This window comes from Cynara cardunculus (genome assembly GCF_001531365.2).
Source record: "Cynara cardunculus var. scolymus isolate 2C chromosome LG 11, CcrdV1, whole genome shotgun sequence".
Taxonomy (NCBI): domain Eukaryota; kingdom Viridiplantae; phylum Streptophyta; class Magnoliopsida; order Asterales; family Asteraceae; genus Cynara; species Cynara cardunculus.
Window position 1 is genome coordinate 15,739,625 of NC_037538.1, and position 14,703 is coordinate 15,754,327.

Here is a 14,703-nt window from a genome sequence, read left to right on the forward strand (position 1 = left end):
CGACCCCTTAATGATCTAGCTGGAAAAGGAATCTCCTGGCAATTTGATGAAGGAAGTTTCTATGCCAAAATCAACTCTGCTATTCACTTCTTGTTGTTAAGTTTCATCCAAGTACTTCTTAACAAATCGACACATGTTGTTTCACTTGGATGATTTGAACTTAAATGTAAGTCAATGTAAAATTTAGATTCTTGAGTGTTATAGATGGCTAGAAAGAGATGTGTCAACATTTATGGCTTGTAAACTATATGGCAAGAACTGTACGGTTTGTACCATTATCAGATTTGTGTTCTTTTGAACACTGCTAGCAAAGTGTCCATCCTAAACCTTGAAAGAGGGTTGTTCAAAATAACAATGGTCATCAAGAACTACTGTTGTAGCAACTGACATCCACAATAACCAAAATTATAATTTGTTCAAAACAAAGATAGGAGTTGACAATGAGAATCAACCACATATATACTATATTATAAAACATTTTACAAAAACTTTTAAAAATCATTTTTTATACATGAAGTATTGTATATTGATACATATTACTTAAAATTCAAGATTACAAGTAAACTATGCATACATACAACTTATTAAAGCTCTATGTTTGAATTCGTGTAATTAACTGTGGATAAACATAATCAAATAGAGGATAAACATCTTATTTTAAAATATAAAATATCTAAAATATAATTAGAATAATTATCGAGTTTTAACAAAATAATTAGTTATTATCTTTATAAGAAAATCATATTATTAAACCAAATATAAATTACTTCGTTATTGAACCTAAATTAAATTTTAATAAAAATTATATAAAAAATAAAGAATTTTAAATAGTTAATTTGATACTAATATCAATAAATTTTGTCAACTTTTTATGATATCTTCAAATTTATATTTTATTAAAAAATAAAACATCAACGTTTTTTCAAAATCACATAAGACCATATTATAACATTGACTGAAATAAAAAATAAAATAAAATATTAAAGATGTAACTCGATGTATCATGCGAGTACCCTTTTAATCAATCAAAAATGTAATTTACATTTATTTTACTCCTATTTTAATATCTTAAATCGAACTAAAAACCGGACAAAGTTATGGAAGGACCCGGATGGTTTAATGTTTGGAACCGGGCCGGGCAGCAATCTGGTGGGCCATGTGTGGCAACTCTACGATACGATTGAACCAAAAAAGTAGGTCTTCAATTTATGGTCAATTCATTTCCCCCCCAAAAGCTCCCCAATTACTCGAGTACGAGAGTGTAGTCTCGAATTCGAATCAATCTCTCCCACCACTAACAATGGCGGATGATCAAGATTTTGAAATGTGGGATGATGAATTCTTGGAAAAAGCTATCCAACTAACCGAAGCTGCCGTTTGTTCCTCCTCTTCAAACCCTACTCAACCGCCACCACCACCGCAACAACTATTCCCTCCGCCTCCGCCACCCCATTCTGCTCCTCACATCAGTTATTCTCCTCCTAGAGAGTTGTCTCAGAGAGTGAAAGACGACAATCATAGAAACTTTCCCGATAAGGGTTTTGATTTCCCGGTCTCGTTGAATGGAATCAATCAGGGTCTCAATAGCATGCCTCCGATTCTTTATTCTTCTCGATTGCATGACGAGAATAAATGTTCGAAACAGAAAGAAATCATTCGATTGAAGGTTTAAACCACACACACATACTTGATTGTTTCTATTATGTAGCTCTGTTTTAAGTGGAAGAAAAATTTGCACCGTTGTAGAGTTGTATTTGGGTAATGGTGGAGCATTTGTTAATGAGGTTGATTGTGGAGTTTTCATAACCCACTGTGGATGGAGATACGATTACCATTTTTAAGTCCTTATTAGCTGTTATTTTTGCAGGAAGAGCTGGGAAGAGTGTCAAAGGTGCTTACTAACCTGGTATGTTCCATCATAATCATATACATAAATCTGTATTCATACTGCTCTTAGTGGAAGTTCATTTTACCAAAGGCTAGTTAAAAACACTTTCCAACATGTAGAATTTGAAATCATATGGGAACAATTTAAATTTGAAAACCGCTGGTATGTTCTGTTGAGGAGCATGGTCTAGTTCGGATGAATGAAACAGGATATGAGAAGCTTCTAGAACTGTGAGAATGATAAATTAATTGTATTGTTCATATTATATATGTGTTTAAACTATCTCTATGATTCATGATCTATATAAATAATCCATATAGGGTATTGTTAACGGGAACACTGTTATGATTTAATTGTATAGTAGTGACCATTATCTGTAATGCTATTTAGTTTTCTACAAAAGTCTTGTGATTATTTACTTCTCTAAAATGTCTGTTTCAACCTTATTCTTTATACGACTTTGTCCATTGCAAGTTTGCAACTGATGCTACGAAAGTTTTGGTTTATTAACAGCTTATGTTTATCCAATGCTACTTTCTGAGATCACTTTCCATGGCACATATCTTATAATTTTTCTATCCAAATGGAGTTTGTAAGTAATAATTGTTAATTCACGTGCAGGAACAAGAGTGTTTGGAGCTTAGGAAGGAGAGAGATAAGAACGAGATACATCTTAGATCAGTACCTGCAAATGGATCTAAAGATGCTGAAGCTTTCTGTTCAAAGAAATCAAACTTGTGAGCAATATATTCCTTCAATTGTGTTATAAGTGTCCTCAAAATTAAACCGTTAGTTCTTCTTGGTGGTCTTTGTGAAACATGCAGGCTAGTTAGACCATACATTGTTGTATGTATGTTTTTATGTATAGCTGTTCAAATGCTGTTATGCTTTAGTCCATCTATCCCCTAAGGCTGCTTTTGGTACATGGGATGGGACAGGACAGGATTGGACAAAACTCAGTGTCCCACGTTTGGCGCAACATGGGACAGAACAAGGAAACACTGTCCCACGTTTGGCGCGACATGGGACAGGGACAAGAACCGGGACAAGGTGGGATAGCATGGGACAAAAGAGGCTTTTTCTTGTTCCACCAAAATAGGTGGAACAAGATGGGGCAAGAACGAGACAAAAATTAAAACATTACTAATCTACCCTAGCTTGATATATAACCTTAATATGGTGTTTGTTTTAATGGTTATCATCGCTAGTTTCGACCGCCACCACTATCATCGGCGGTCACCGGCGGCCACCTCTACCTCCTCTTCTACTACAACAACATTCTCCATAATCTCCACAACCACCGTCCACCAAGTCCATCGCCACCTCTACCATAGTCGACCACCGACCACCACCGTCCATTGCCACTACCACTACCACTACCGTCATTCGCCACCTCTAACTCCTCTACTACAACCACCTCCTTCACCACCGTCCATTGCCACCACCACTACTGCCGTTCGCCACCTCTAACTCCTCCTCTACTACAACAACCTTCTTCACCACCGTCCATTGCCACCTTTACAACCACCATCAACCACTAACCACCACCACCCATTACCACCACCACTACCACCGTTGGCCACCTCCAAGTCTTTACCGCAACAACCTCCTCCACAACCACCGTCGACCACTGACCACCACTGTCCATTGCCACCTCTACAACCACCATCAGCCATCGACCACCACCCCCATCGGCCATTGACCACCACCGTTCATTGCCACCACCACTACCACCGTTGGCCACCTCCAACTCCTCCTCTGCAACAACCTCCTCTGCGACCTCCACAATCATCATCGGCCACCACTATTGATTGCCACCTCACCTCCACCATAACCACCATCACCACCACTATCTTCACTACATCAGCCACAACCACCTCCTCCATCGTTGTCAACCGCCAGCGCCACCACAACCACAATCCACCATCTTCATGTCCTCTATAACCATCATCGTCCACCAACCACCCGGCCAATACCTCCATAACCACCCGGCCACCGACCACCACCTCCCATTGTCACTACTACCGTCAGCATGGAAAAAGGGGCTATGCATTTATATCGTAGAGACTTTTCCGTATGACTGTTCATTCCCTAATTTCTTTCGAGACATTTTGTTATTAGGTGTTTGGTCCTATTGTGTTTGTGGTTATTCTAGCCCTTGAGGCAATTTTTATAATATTTATTTCTATTTCTTAGCTTTTGTAGAACTTCAATCACTTGGTTACTAGAAGTTGTGAAGAGACCTCATTTACATGAAAAAACCAAATGTACTTTTTTCTGAATAACACAAAGTGTACTTCTACGTATCTGAATTGCTGAATATGTTGGAAGAGAATTAAAACATGATGCTTTTCTAAATGATGTGAGAGTTGAAGGCGTACGTCTTTGTTTGCCTAGAGGTTTAAGCCTCAAGGTACCAAGGGAAAACGCCTCGCCTTGTGTTTTCGTTTTTCAAAACCTTGGTGACATCCCTGAACACGTCTTAAGCAATCCAGGCACTCTTTTATATGTTAGAGGTTATAGTGAAAAATATGAGGCATCTAAGTAGTACAAGTATAGAGATTTATGATCTAAAGATTTGGTGCTGTGTGTTCTATTTCATATATGTAGAAGAAGAATTTGACCCTTTTCTATTTACAAAATAGAGGAAGCAGAAAGTTTCTGAATGGTGATACATTTGATTTGGATTTGTCTAACATCATTTTATCTGTACCCTGTAGATTTGAAAATGATCGAGCTTTAGGCAAAAAGGATAATGCTGTCTTTTTACACTTTCAACACTTCGAATTGGACAACTGTTTGTTTTTGAGGGATTTCTTGTGTAAATGGCATTCCACATTTTTTTCCAATATTTACTCTAGTTGGTATGGCAGGAAAAATAAAGATCCTATTGAAGGCCATTCTGTCATTCAACCAGTAACTAAAGGTACTGAGATCAAGTAATTATTTAGCTTTATGAAATAATTGTATCAGAGGGTTTGTTGGAGATGCACTTATAAAGTTGTAATTTATAGAATTTGTATGTGGTTTGAGTTTCTGTTTCTGATTGTCTTATCATTACTTTTTTGGGTCTTACTTTGATTTGTCTTCGCTTTTGAGTAGGTACAATCCCCTGCAAGGCGGTGGGGGTTCAGACTGATGAACTTGCCATATCAACTGACTTGACAATAAAGAAGAATCAATCAGTCACTTGCCCTTCAAGAAAGCTGGCAGGCATTTGGGAACCACAAAGTGACCGACAACCTAAAACTAATCTCGTTTTCAAGTTGTTTGTGGCTTGTGAAGCAGATTTACAGGCCCTATTTGGATGCGTAGGTTTGAACATGCCATCTAAAAAGACCACAACTAAAATGGACTGTTCGAAGCCTATTTTTTCGCACATGGCTCCAAACCACTGCTTTGAGGCTGCTGAAGCTGCAAAAGTATCTCATCTTTACTATATGCTAACAAAGGTATTAAGATGCATCTTATCATTCTCTTGTGGTTAGAGATTGTATTTGGCTGGATGGGTATAGTATAGTCCACATGTTTATTATGCCTTCATGAGTTTTATGGTATTCTTTTAAGTTATCAAAATCTATTTCGTGTCACCCGAAAGAATGTGTATCTTTATTAGCATTCATAATGTTTTTTCTTTGCTTATTTTATATGTATTTTTGGAACACTTACACAGAATTATTATTTTTTATTCCATGTGCTTATATACGTTTGTCGTCGCTCTTTACCTTAACTGCTATTGATGTGAGGCTTCTGAATTTTTTTTCCCTGCTGCTCTTTGCTCTAACTGCTAGGTCAATTTCTTGCTGCCAATTACTGTGCCTTTGCTTGCTATTTAGATCAATTGCTTGGCTAACAGCTCTCTATTTTTTTGTGGTGGATGTTGCTTAATGATATGTCATGTTAGTCCTTGCTGCATTGATGTTACTTAATTGTATTTGCTTACAAGATCTGTCATTTTCTTTAATATTTTTTTAGTGACATATGAGCATGTTAATCGTCATTGCCATGAAACGTCCAAACGATAAATATGTATCTTTGCTGATTACCCCTTACAATTGTTGGTGATGCAGATTAGTATTGACATAGGAAGATTGGAGGATTTGTTAGAAGCATTGCTTGATCTCATCTGTCTTCAAAATGTGAGTCTATTATTTTACGAATCCTGATACACCTGAATATCAATAGTCTGACAAATTTCACAGCTTGTGTTTATGAGTCTAACTTTTTTGTTAGTGTACCAATACATTTTTTTTCTGGATTGCATATAAAGCAAGTGTAGTAGAAAGGGAGAACCTGATTATATGTTTGCATAAAATATTATGCTATAACTAACTGATTTTTTCAAAATTTATGTTATATTGTACTTTGACCATTTAGAGTTTTTATGTGTTTGGTAGAACAGTCATTATAAGGAAACTGGGAATTGTTGTTTAGGAGCTATTAGAATGTAGGTGTTTTAGGTCTTGACTTATTCGGCCTAGACTTCTTTTTGTTATTTGATTTTAATATTTGACTGAGAAAGCTAGAAGATTGGATGAGTTAGTCTAGGAATACTTCTGATAATATGTTCTAAGAATTCTTGGTTAGGGTGATTTAAGTGGCCACCTAGGCTTAATGCATCCCCATTGTTATGTGAAATTGGCTGTCTAGCAGTTAAGTTTCACCACTGTTTGAAAAAAATAGGCAGGGACGGACACTCTTTTTTCAACTTGTGTCTATCAATTGGCGTTTCTCAACTTGGAGAATTATTTCCTGGGCTTTGCAGGTAATTATAATCAACAGAACAATGGAACTAGTTACCTAGAACTGCAATTCTATCAAGAAACTATATTCATATTAGAAATTCTGTTCTCATATGTTTTAACGATCAAAAGGGAACTCTGTTATATATATATATATATAAATAGACTTAGATGTCTGCTTAAACATATGCTTAGGCGATTCAATGCTAGAAGTTTGTCCGTGAAACAAGGGTTATGAAAGCAAATGTAGCAATTGAATGCTAGAAGTTTTTGTGTAGTTTGCTTTATGCTTTTTAGAGTACTGATTTTAACTAACAGGTTCATTGGTTGGATTGCTTTGATAGTGTCCTATATCACAACTTACAAGTTCTCAGGCTCATGCCTGAGGCCCTAATGAAATTGAACCTCAGAAGCTTTATTTTCTTCTATGACCCTTTTTTACAAATCAATATTGTTAATAGAGTTTGATATCTCTTCTTTATCAGATGCTGTTTTTAAACATAAATATTATCTCCAATATCATCAAGAATCAAGATTTCAGTACCGTTTTTTATTTTTCTTGGTTTTATGTTGCTTAAAAACTCAAATTTTGTCAACAGAAGATGATTGTTCACAGATCACTCCGGGTGCTGCATGTGGTCTTGAAACACATTTCGAGTATGGAAAGCAAATTGTGCAGCAGGTATGTGTTCAATTGAAACTTGTTCTCTTGTATACATTGATATATCAAGGATGCATTATTACTGGTTTGACAGCTTGTTGCCTATGGTAAAGTGAAATAGAATGTGCACCATATGATACAAAGCTTCTTTGTTTGATGCTAACATAATCATTTTATCAACCTCTTGTTAAGTTTGCTTATTTTATACTCCCTTGTTCTGGAAATAAATGTCCATAATGAAAAAAGGCACACAATTTTAGATGTGGGTAATTATTACACTTTTTAATTAACTAAGTGACAGTTTTACCCTTAATAATAGAGAGAGTAATGATTTTCGCCATCTCATTATCAAGGGTAGAAGTGGAAAGTCGGGATTTTTACTTTTGAAAGTGGAAAATTATTTTGAGACAAACTAAAATAGAAATCTAGAGACTTATCTTGGGACGGAGGGAGTATTACCTCCGTTCCAAGAAAAATGCAACTTTTTTATTTTGAGTTTCCACCAAAAATGTAACATTTCTTTTTCTGGCAAGTTATTAACTTAAATTTTCCTTTTCTATCAGTAATAATCATTACTTGATATCTGTAATTTGTCTGCAAGTAAGTGTTCCTGTTTACTGATTGTAGCTTGTTTTTTAGCTCTCTGCCCATCGCACTGTTAAGATTCTATATATCGTTTTCGTTCTTTGTTATGGGCCATGATGCTCTTCGCCTTATGAACTTTGATTTGATCTCTCCAGTGTACTGTGCTCAGGGACAATGTCATTGTTAATGACTCTTCCACTGTGAATAGAAGTTCGGGAAAACATTCTGAAATGGCACATCAATTGTGTGGGAATATCACTGAGGTATCTAATCAACACCATCCAGTTCTCTCAAGGCTGACAACTGCTAATAAAGTTTGGAACAAGGACAGCTTGAGGGATGATTCCTCACTGTTGATTCCTTGTTCAAAATGGTTTTGTCTTTATCAAATGATGCAACAAATTGTCACAAGACATAGTGAAGAAATTATAAGAGTGGAGGCAGTTTCGATTATGAATATTCTTCTTTTAAGAACTGATGCTTATGCGGAAAGGGAGATGTAAGTATTATTGTCAATTGCAGTTTGGTATCTCATACTTTTTACATACCCTTCCTCAATTTTTCTGTGCAAATCCTGTCAAGGTAGGTACGGAGAGGTGCTGGTTTTTCAAAGTATCTCTCAGCTATTAAGAAAAGAAGCTGGGCTTGGTGTACAAAAGCAAACTGTTCGTCTTCTCTACCTCCTGTTAAATTGTAATTTTTCATCTTCATCTAATTATAATCTTAATTTGTTTTTTTTCCTTGGTGTGACCTAACTTTTACTAATTTCAGTCATTTTGTTAGGAAGTTGCTTTCGAGCATAAACATCAAGTATTTGGGATGCACCATCTTTGTAATTGTGGCCTTGATCTTTGATTTTTTAAATTACATATTATATACTACAAAAAGTTTTGGTGCAAAAATTGTAAAAATATTTGTACTGGATTTGAATTATAGATTAAATACTGGATTCTACCCTCAAAGGTTATTTTTGGAGTGAGGTTGTCTGGGAATCGGTTTCTTTAAATGGTGGATTAGTTGTTATGATTTATATTTGTTTTTGTAGGATATCCCATTGTTTTCTTATGTTTAGTTGTGATGTGAAGATGTTCACTAAAGACAAGATTTGACTATAAAACCTGCATATTCCAATTTATCTTTAACGATATCTTCTACTTATTAGAAGTCTAGTTTATATACAGATGTTGTTGCATGTGATTTTTTTGGTTTGCCTGTGATCAATTAAACTTAAAAAGTCTTTCACACCCACCCACCCACCCACCCATCCTGATGCTTTTAATCGGTCATTGGAATGTGTAGTGAACCAGAATTCTATACAGTTAATCAGTCATTCAGCCCAAAAACATTATTTTATTTTAATTTTTGCCATCTCTTTATAGCCATCTATTTAAAGAATTTATGATGCATCTGTTACAATATAACATTAGAAGGAACCCAACTTAATTTGTCAAAATCAAATCTTCTAACTGCTGCAATGTGGATGCTTTAATTTGTCAAAATCAAATCCTGATGCTTTTAATTGGTCATTGGAATGTGGATGCTTTAATTGCCTATTCTTGGGTTAAACACTTGTGCATGTAAAGTAGATATCAAAATTTGTTTTTACCTTACTCTTTTTTTACCTTCATTATATATTTACCAGCAATTGATATTTTTTGCTTGTAAAGGTCCAAAGTTAATGTCGATCTTCTGCTCCTCTTGTAAAGAAGTGGGGACAACTGCTGAAGTTCTAACCACAAATTCTGAAACTGTGCCTGCATTTCACAGCTCAAGTGCTATACTAGATGGTTTAGCTGATTGTTTAGCTTGTCGTAGAAATGGTGCGCCGACCTTGGTATGTGCAACCTGTGTTTATCCTTTATTTTATGTACTCTCTGGTTTGTGGCTTTTTGTGCACAGTGCACACACAATGTATGAGGAGGATCATGGGATAAGTCGGTCAACTTGAAAGAAGTGCGAGAATGGCCAGATCACATGTGATTCTAGAGTAAAATCACATGTGATTCTAGAGTAAAATCACATGTGATACAACATGGCCAAAAGGATGCGGGCGACTTTGTCAACGTGACCAAGGTCATGTGAGAACTCTCCCATGCAATGGCTGGTCAGTGCCACGTGTTTGTATCACATGTGATTTCTTCTCGCAAGTTGACCGCCTTCTTGTTTGAACTTGCTTCTTTCTCTCTCTCTCTCTCAAAAATATATATATGAACAGTAATCGTGGGTGTTTGTGTTAGCTTGAGCGCATCTCGACTAATCCCATGGGGCCCTGAAGATGACAGCGAGGAAAGTCCTCAGTGGCCCTAAGTAGACTCAAACTGTGTCCTTTTTCATTTTTCAGAGCAAGTTCTCTCTAACTTACAATAAACGGGAAATTTAGTTGAGATCGCTACCATAGAGTAGACCCTTTAGCACTCCATGGTTATCATTAGTCCTTCCTGAAGTGCTTCTGGTTGAATGTTTGCATAACATTTTAAATAGTTTTCGACAGCCTCGGCTAGTTGATTTCTTTTTTAAAAATGGTCATAATTTAGTATGGTTGTCTGATTGTCTCATATGATCATATCCAATTCTTGAAGTCTTCTCTCAGTAGTCTAGCTTCAAAATTTATGTACATTAGAGGAGTTGATACTAAATTTCTTTGATCTCAAGTGCTTCAACTTGAAGGAATGTATTTTCTGAAAGCTGCAGTTTATTTACATTCAGGTCTTGAAACTTCAACGGAATACCATCATTCTGCTGGCTTTCTTAGCATCATTAGGGAGACGTGGCTTTGAAATTTTGTTGGGATATAATCTTCCGAGAAGGACCAATTTTCTTTATTTGATTCTGCAAATTTTGGCATCTGAAATTGATGTGGAGGCATCCGATCGTATTCAACCTTTTGATAATTTCAGAGAAAGGTAATCTAGTATCCGTCAGCTTCTTTTGCATTATAGTCATATAATGCAACTTTACCAAATGCTATCAACGTTCATTCATGATCTCTAGAAATCCATTTTTCATATTCGAGTTTGTTCTTTTTGTGCAGAAAGTTGGTAATCCGTGAGGCACTTATCCTTCTAAATAGACTTGTATCAAACTCTCAATACTCAACAGCAGTTTTATGTGTTCTTACAAATAGAAGAGACATGGCGTGCTTGACCATGGACATTGCTAGTAGGCTATCGCAGAAAGGCAAAGGGTTGTGGCAGCCCGACACCATGAGGGAATCGGAGATTGTGGATTTGGCCCGGATTTTCAAAAAGAGAGTGTTTGCTTTCGTAGAAGATGCACATCGGGAAAAAGAAGTTGAAAACGTAAATGTGAAGGAAGCAACTTCAGAACCTGCGCGGAAGGTCCTCTGTGTTAGGAAATGATTTTCGTAACTAGCTAAGAGAAAGAGCATTCACAATGGAGCTTTTTGGACATCTAAGCTTCGGACGAAAAACACATCCTTTTGTTTGTGCAGTTATAAGTTGTTTTTTGTGGGTCCCACTTTAATTTTAGAAAAAGCTTCGACGAAAAAGCCCAGATTTTGTAAGCTTGTCTCCTTTAGTTTGTGTATTTGGGGTTAGGTTTTTGAGTAAATGTACCACTGTTGTAACCCTTATTATCTCTTTTTTTTGTATCTAGAAAGAAGGCATTGTACATATAAGTGAAAGGTTGCAATTTGAGTAACATTGCTTCTTTATGACCAAATGGTTGCAGTTCAAGAATGGGTTCTCTTCTTGATTAACCTGGATATCCAACCCGTTATGCGAGCCGACTAATTCCAGACGATCACCTGCTTTAAGGGTAGTCCGGAGTCACCGTATTTGAACATTTGTGGCAAAATGAGGATTTTTATTTCTCCTTGGATTTGAACTTGAGACTTTCAGACACTTTTGACCTTTGGAGCCCAAGCTCAAACCAATCAGGCACCACCCTTGTGAAAGGTTGCAGTTCAAGTATGGGTTATCTTTTATGAGTAAAAAGATGTAGTTTCATAGACTGTTGTTTAAAAGATGTTGAAGTTTGAAATTTGATTTCAATTTTGAATGATAAGAGGTGGTGTTAAAGTTCAAAAGTAGAATCTATTTGTTTTTGTAGATTACTTATCGTTTGAATGTGTAGAGTTCTTTTATTTATTTAAGATAATCAATGAAAATGTAACATCCCAGTTCACATTTGCATATAGCTCACATATTTCATATAACATGAAATTCAAATAATTATACACTGGTCCCAAATGTACAAATTGCTACATACAAAAGTAACTACAAATTTGTTCTATATACATTAAGTACAAGACTTAAAAACATAACAATTTTTCAAGTACATATACAATAACAACTTCTAAAATTCACATATGTAATGCAATCATAATTTCTTCATATTTTTCCTTTTCCTTTATCTTCCAAATGTGTCCGACCTGTAATACACATTTTAAAACATAAAGTCAGAGTTAGATCATAAGATCTAGTAAGAAATTTTTTTTGAATGCTATTACATGATGAAAATCACCAAAATATTTTTATAAAACTCATATTTGTATTAATAGTAAATAAACAGTGTTTTATTAAAACAAACATTTTTGTTGCATCATATAGATGAGACAATTTCATCTTATCTCATCATAACTCATTGAAGTCTCAAACTTATCACATTAAATAAATAAATAATCAAGGTGTCACATTCCATATGTAATACACCAACTTATCGCATCACACTAATGCGATGACACATTTTTGTCACACCTCAAGGATGCGATAATATTTTCTCGCATCTCATGGATGCAATAACCTAATCATGTAGCATCACAAGGATGCAATAACCACCATTTGTCACATCTAAAAGATACGATCACCCAAACTTATAACATCTAATAGATGCGATAAATACACTTGTCACACCATATAGATGCAACAATCATAACTCATTGCATCAAGCATATGCAATAACTTCCCTTCGTCACATCACACTGATACGATATCCACAACTCATTGCATCATATTGATGTGATAAAAATCACATTTATTGCATCAAAAATGATGTGATAACAAAATCCCATGATCAATATATCATCATTCCCAGAATTTGATTATGACACTCTTATCTCGATATACCCAGCTCCTGATTATGTCACCCTTATTACAAATATATTCTCAACTCCTGATTATGACACCCTTATTACCAAAAGTATTCATTTCCTGATTATGCCACCTTTATTATAATCTGATGGTAAAATTGTATCAAAACCCAAAATTGATGCTAATAAATGGCATATAATCATCAAATACTCACGTATGAAACCTTATGGTTTCTTCACCCAAAAGCACATTAAATGATGTTTCAAAGTAAAACTCACCTTGTAAAACACTGTATATTGCAAGGAAAAACAACCACGGAAATAGATATGAACACTTAATCAGTTCTTCTTCTTCCTTTCTGCTTGCTCGAACCGGAGAGTAAAGCCACACTTTTTCTTTTCTCTTTTTAAGTACCCCCAAAAAGAAAATATCATGCCCAACACACACGCACACACACATCTATACTATATTATAAAGCATTTGACACAAACTCTTAAAAATCATTTTTTAAGCATGAAGTACTGTTTATTGATGCATATTACTTAAAACTCAAGATTAGAAGTAAATTATGCGTAAGTACAACTTATTAAAACTTAATGTTTGAATTCGTGTAACCAACTACAGATAAACATGATCAAATAGAGGATAAATATTTCATTTTAAATATAAATAATCTAAAATATAATTAGGATAATCATTGAGTTCTAACAAACTATTTAATTATATCTTTATAAAAGATTATGTTATTAAACCAAAAATAAAAGAATGAACTAAAAAATCACAAAAAAAAGAGAAATTTTAAATAGTTAGTTTGATACTAATATCAATAACTTTTTTTCATTTTTTTATGATATACATTCGTATTTATATTTTATTCAAAAATAAAAATATTATCAATTTCTCAAAACCACATAAAACTGCATTATAACATCAACTGAGACAAAGAAAAAAATGAAACATTAAAATCAAGATGTATCTCGCTGCATTACGCGAGTACCCCTAGTTTCTTTAAATGAGGCGGTGGCGACTTGAGATATTTAAAACAACTTTTCAAAACAACCTCTCAACTATTTGTCATTATTCAAAAACAACCCCAAACTTTTATAATCAATAACCCGGTTACAACATAAAATGATTTAGTTAACTTAATTAAAAGAAAAGCCTAATAAATAGATAATATATATAACGGTGAAAGCCTTTTACGCATTAGGAATGTAAGACGTTTAATATTAGGTACGTAAAACGTTTAGGTAAAAACCTTAAAAGTTTTCAGTTTTTATCATAGAAATAAACAATTATTGTCTCGCTCTTACCGGGTAAGATTATTGGTATTTACCATATTCATCCGGTAAGGGAATGTGACTTGGTGTTTACTTACCCGAGTAAGTGTTTTGTAAACGGCCTCTTAGTTTAGTAATTTATTTATCTTTTTAAAATTTTTGTTCCGTCTATTTTGGACGGACCAAAAAGTTCATTTTTGTCATATTCAATTTGGTTCCATCCCAATGTAATATTATGCAAAACATGAGACTTTTTTTTCCAGTGTTTCAAACGCACCCTTATGAAACACTCGTATATCAGGAAAAACTGAAAGACACCATAATGAAGCAAGGTGGTCCTAAGTGATTTACAATGCTACGTTGGTCGAAGTGATACTTTTGACTATTGAACTTTTGTATATAAGTTGAAGCTGTGGATGAACGGAAAACCGATGGCAAGAAGTAAGTATCTGATTTATGTGATATTGGTACTTTGGTGTATATTTTTACATCTCAC

The 14,703-nt window shown here is 34.9% G+C and overlaps 1 protein-coding gene across 4 annotated transcripts; it reads left to right on the forward strand.

Annotated features, from left to right (window-relative positions):
- The first annotated feature begins 1,288 nt into the window (after positions 1–1,288).
- Positions 1,289–11,492, forward strand: LOC112521971. Of its 4 annotated transcripts, none has more exons than XM_025130997.1 (13): positions 1,289–1,666; positions 1,853–1,906; positions 2,510–2,625; positions 4,762–4,814; positions 4,991–5,340; positions 5,959–6,027; positions 7,230–7,312; positions 8,046–8,375; positions 8,463–8,569; positions 9,544–9,710; positions 10,583–10,779; positions 10,908–10,910; positions 11,001–11,492. In XM_025130997.1, exons 1-13 carry the CDS (start codon positions 1,301–1,303, stop codon positions 11,233–11,235), a joined length of 2,130 nt encoding a protein of 709 aa, XP_024986765.1. In that variant the 5' UTR covers positions 1,289–1,300; the 3' UTR covers positions 11,236–11,492. The 4 variants fall into 4 exon arrangements, with proteins under 4 accessions (XP_024986765.1, XP_024986764.1, XP_024986762.1 ...); XM_025130996.1 differs by having other exon boundaries at positions 4,991–5,119; positions 5,204–5,340; positions 10,908–11,492; XM_025130994.1 differs by having other exon boundaries at positions 10,908–11,492.
- Positions 11,493–14,703: the final 3,211 nt, after the last annotated feature.

Bases quoted from the DNA above. Each gene is read 5' to 3' on its own strand.
- LOC112521971 (XM_025130994.1), top strand. From the start codon at position 1,301: ATGGCGGATGATCAAGATTTTGAAATGTGGGATGATGAATTCTTGGAA. The intron at 1,667-1,852 runs GTTTAAACCACA...AGTCCTTATTAG, and splicing joins AAGAAATCATTCGATTGAAG to CTGTTATTTTTGCAGGAAGA. The intron at 2,626-4,761 runs GTGAGCAATATA...TTGGTATGGCAG, and splicing joins TGTTCAAAGAAATCAAACTT to GAAAAATAAAGATCCTATTG.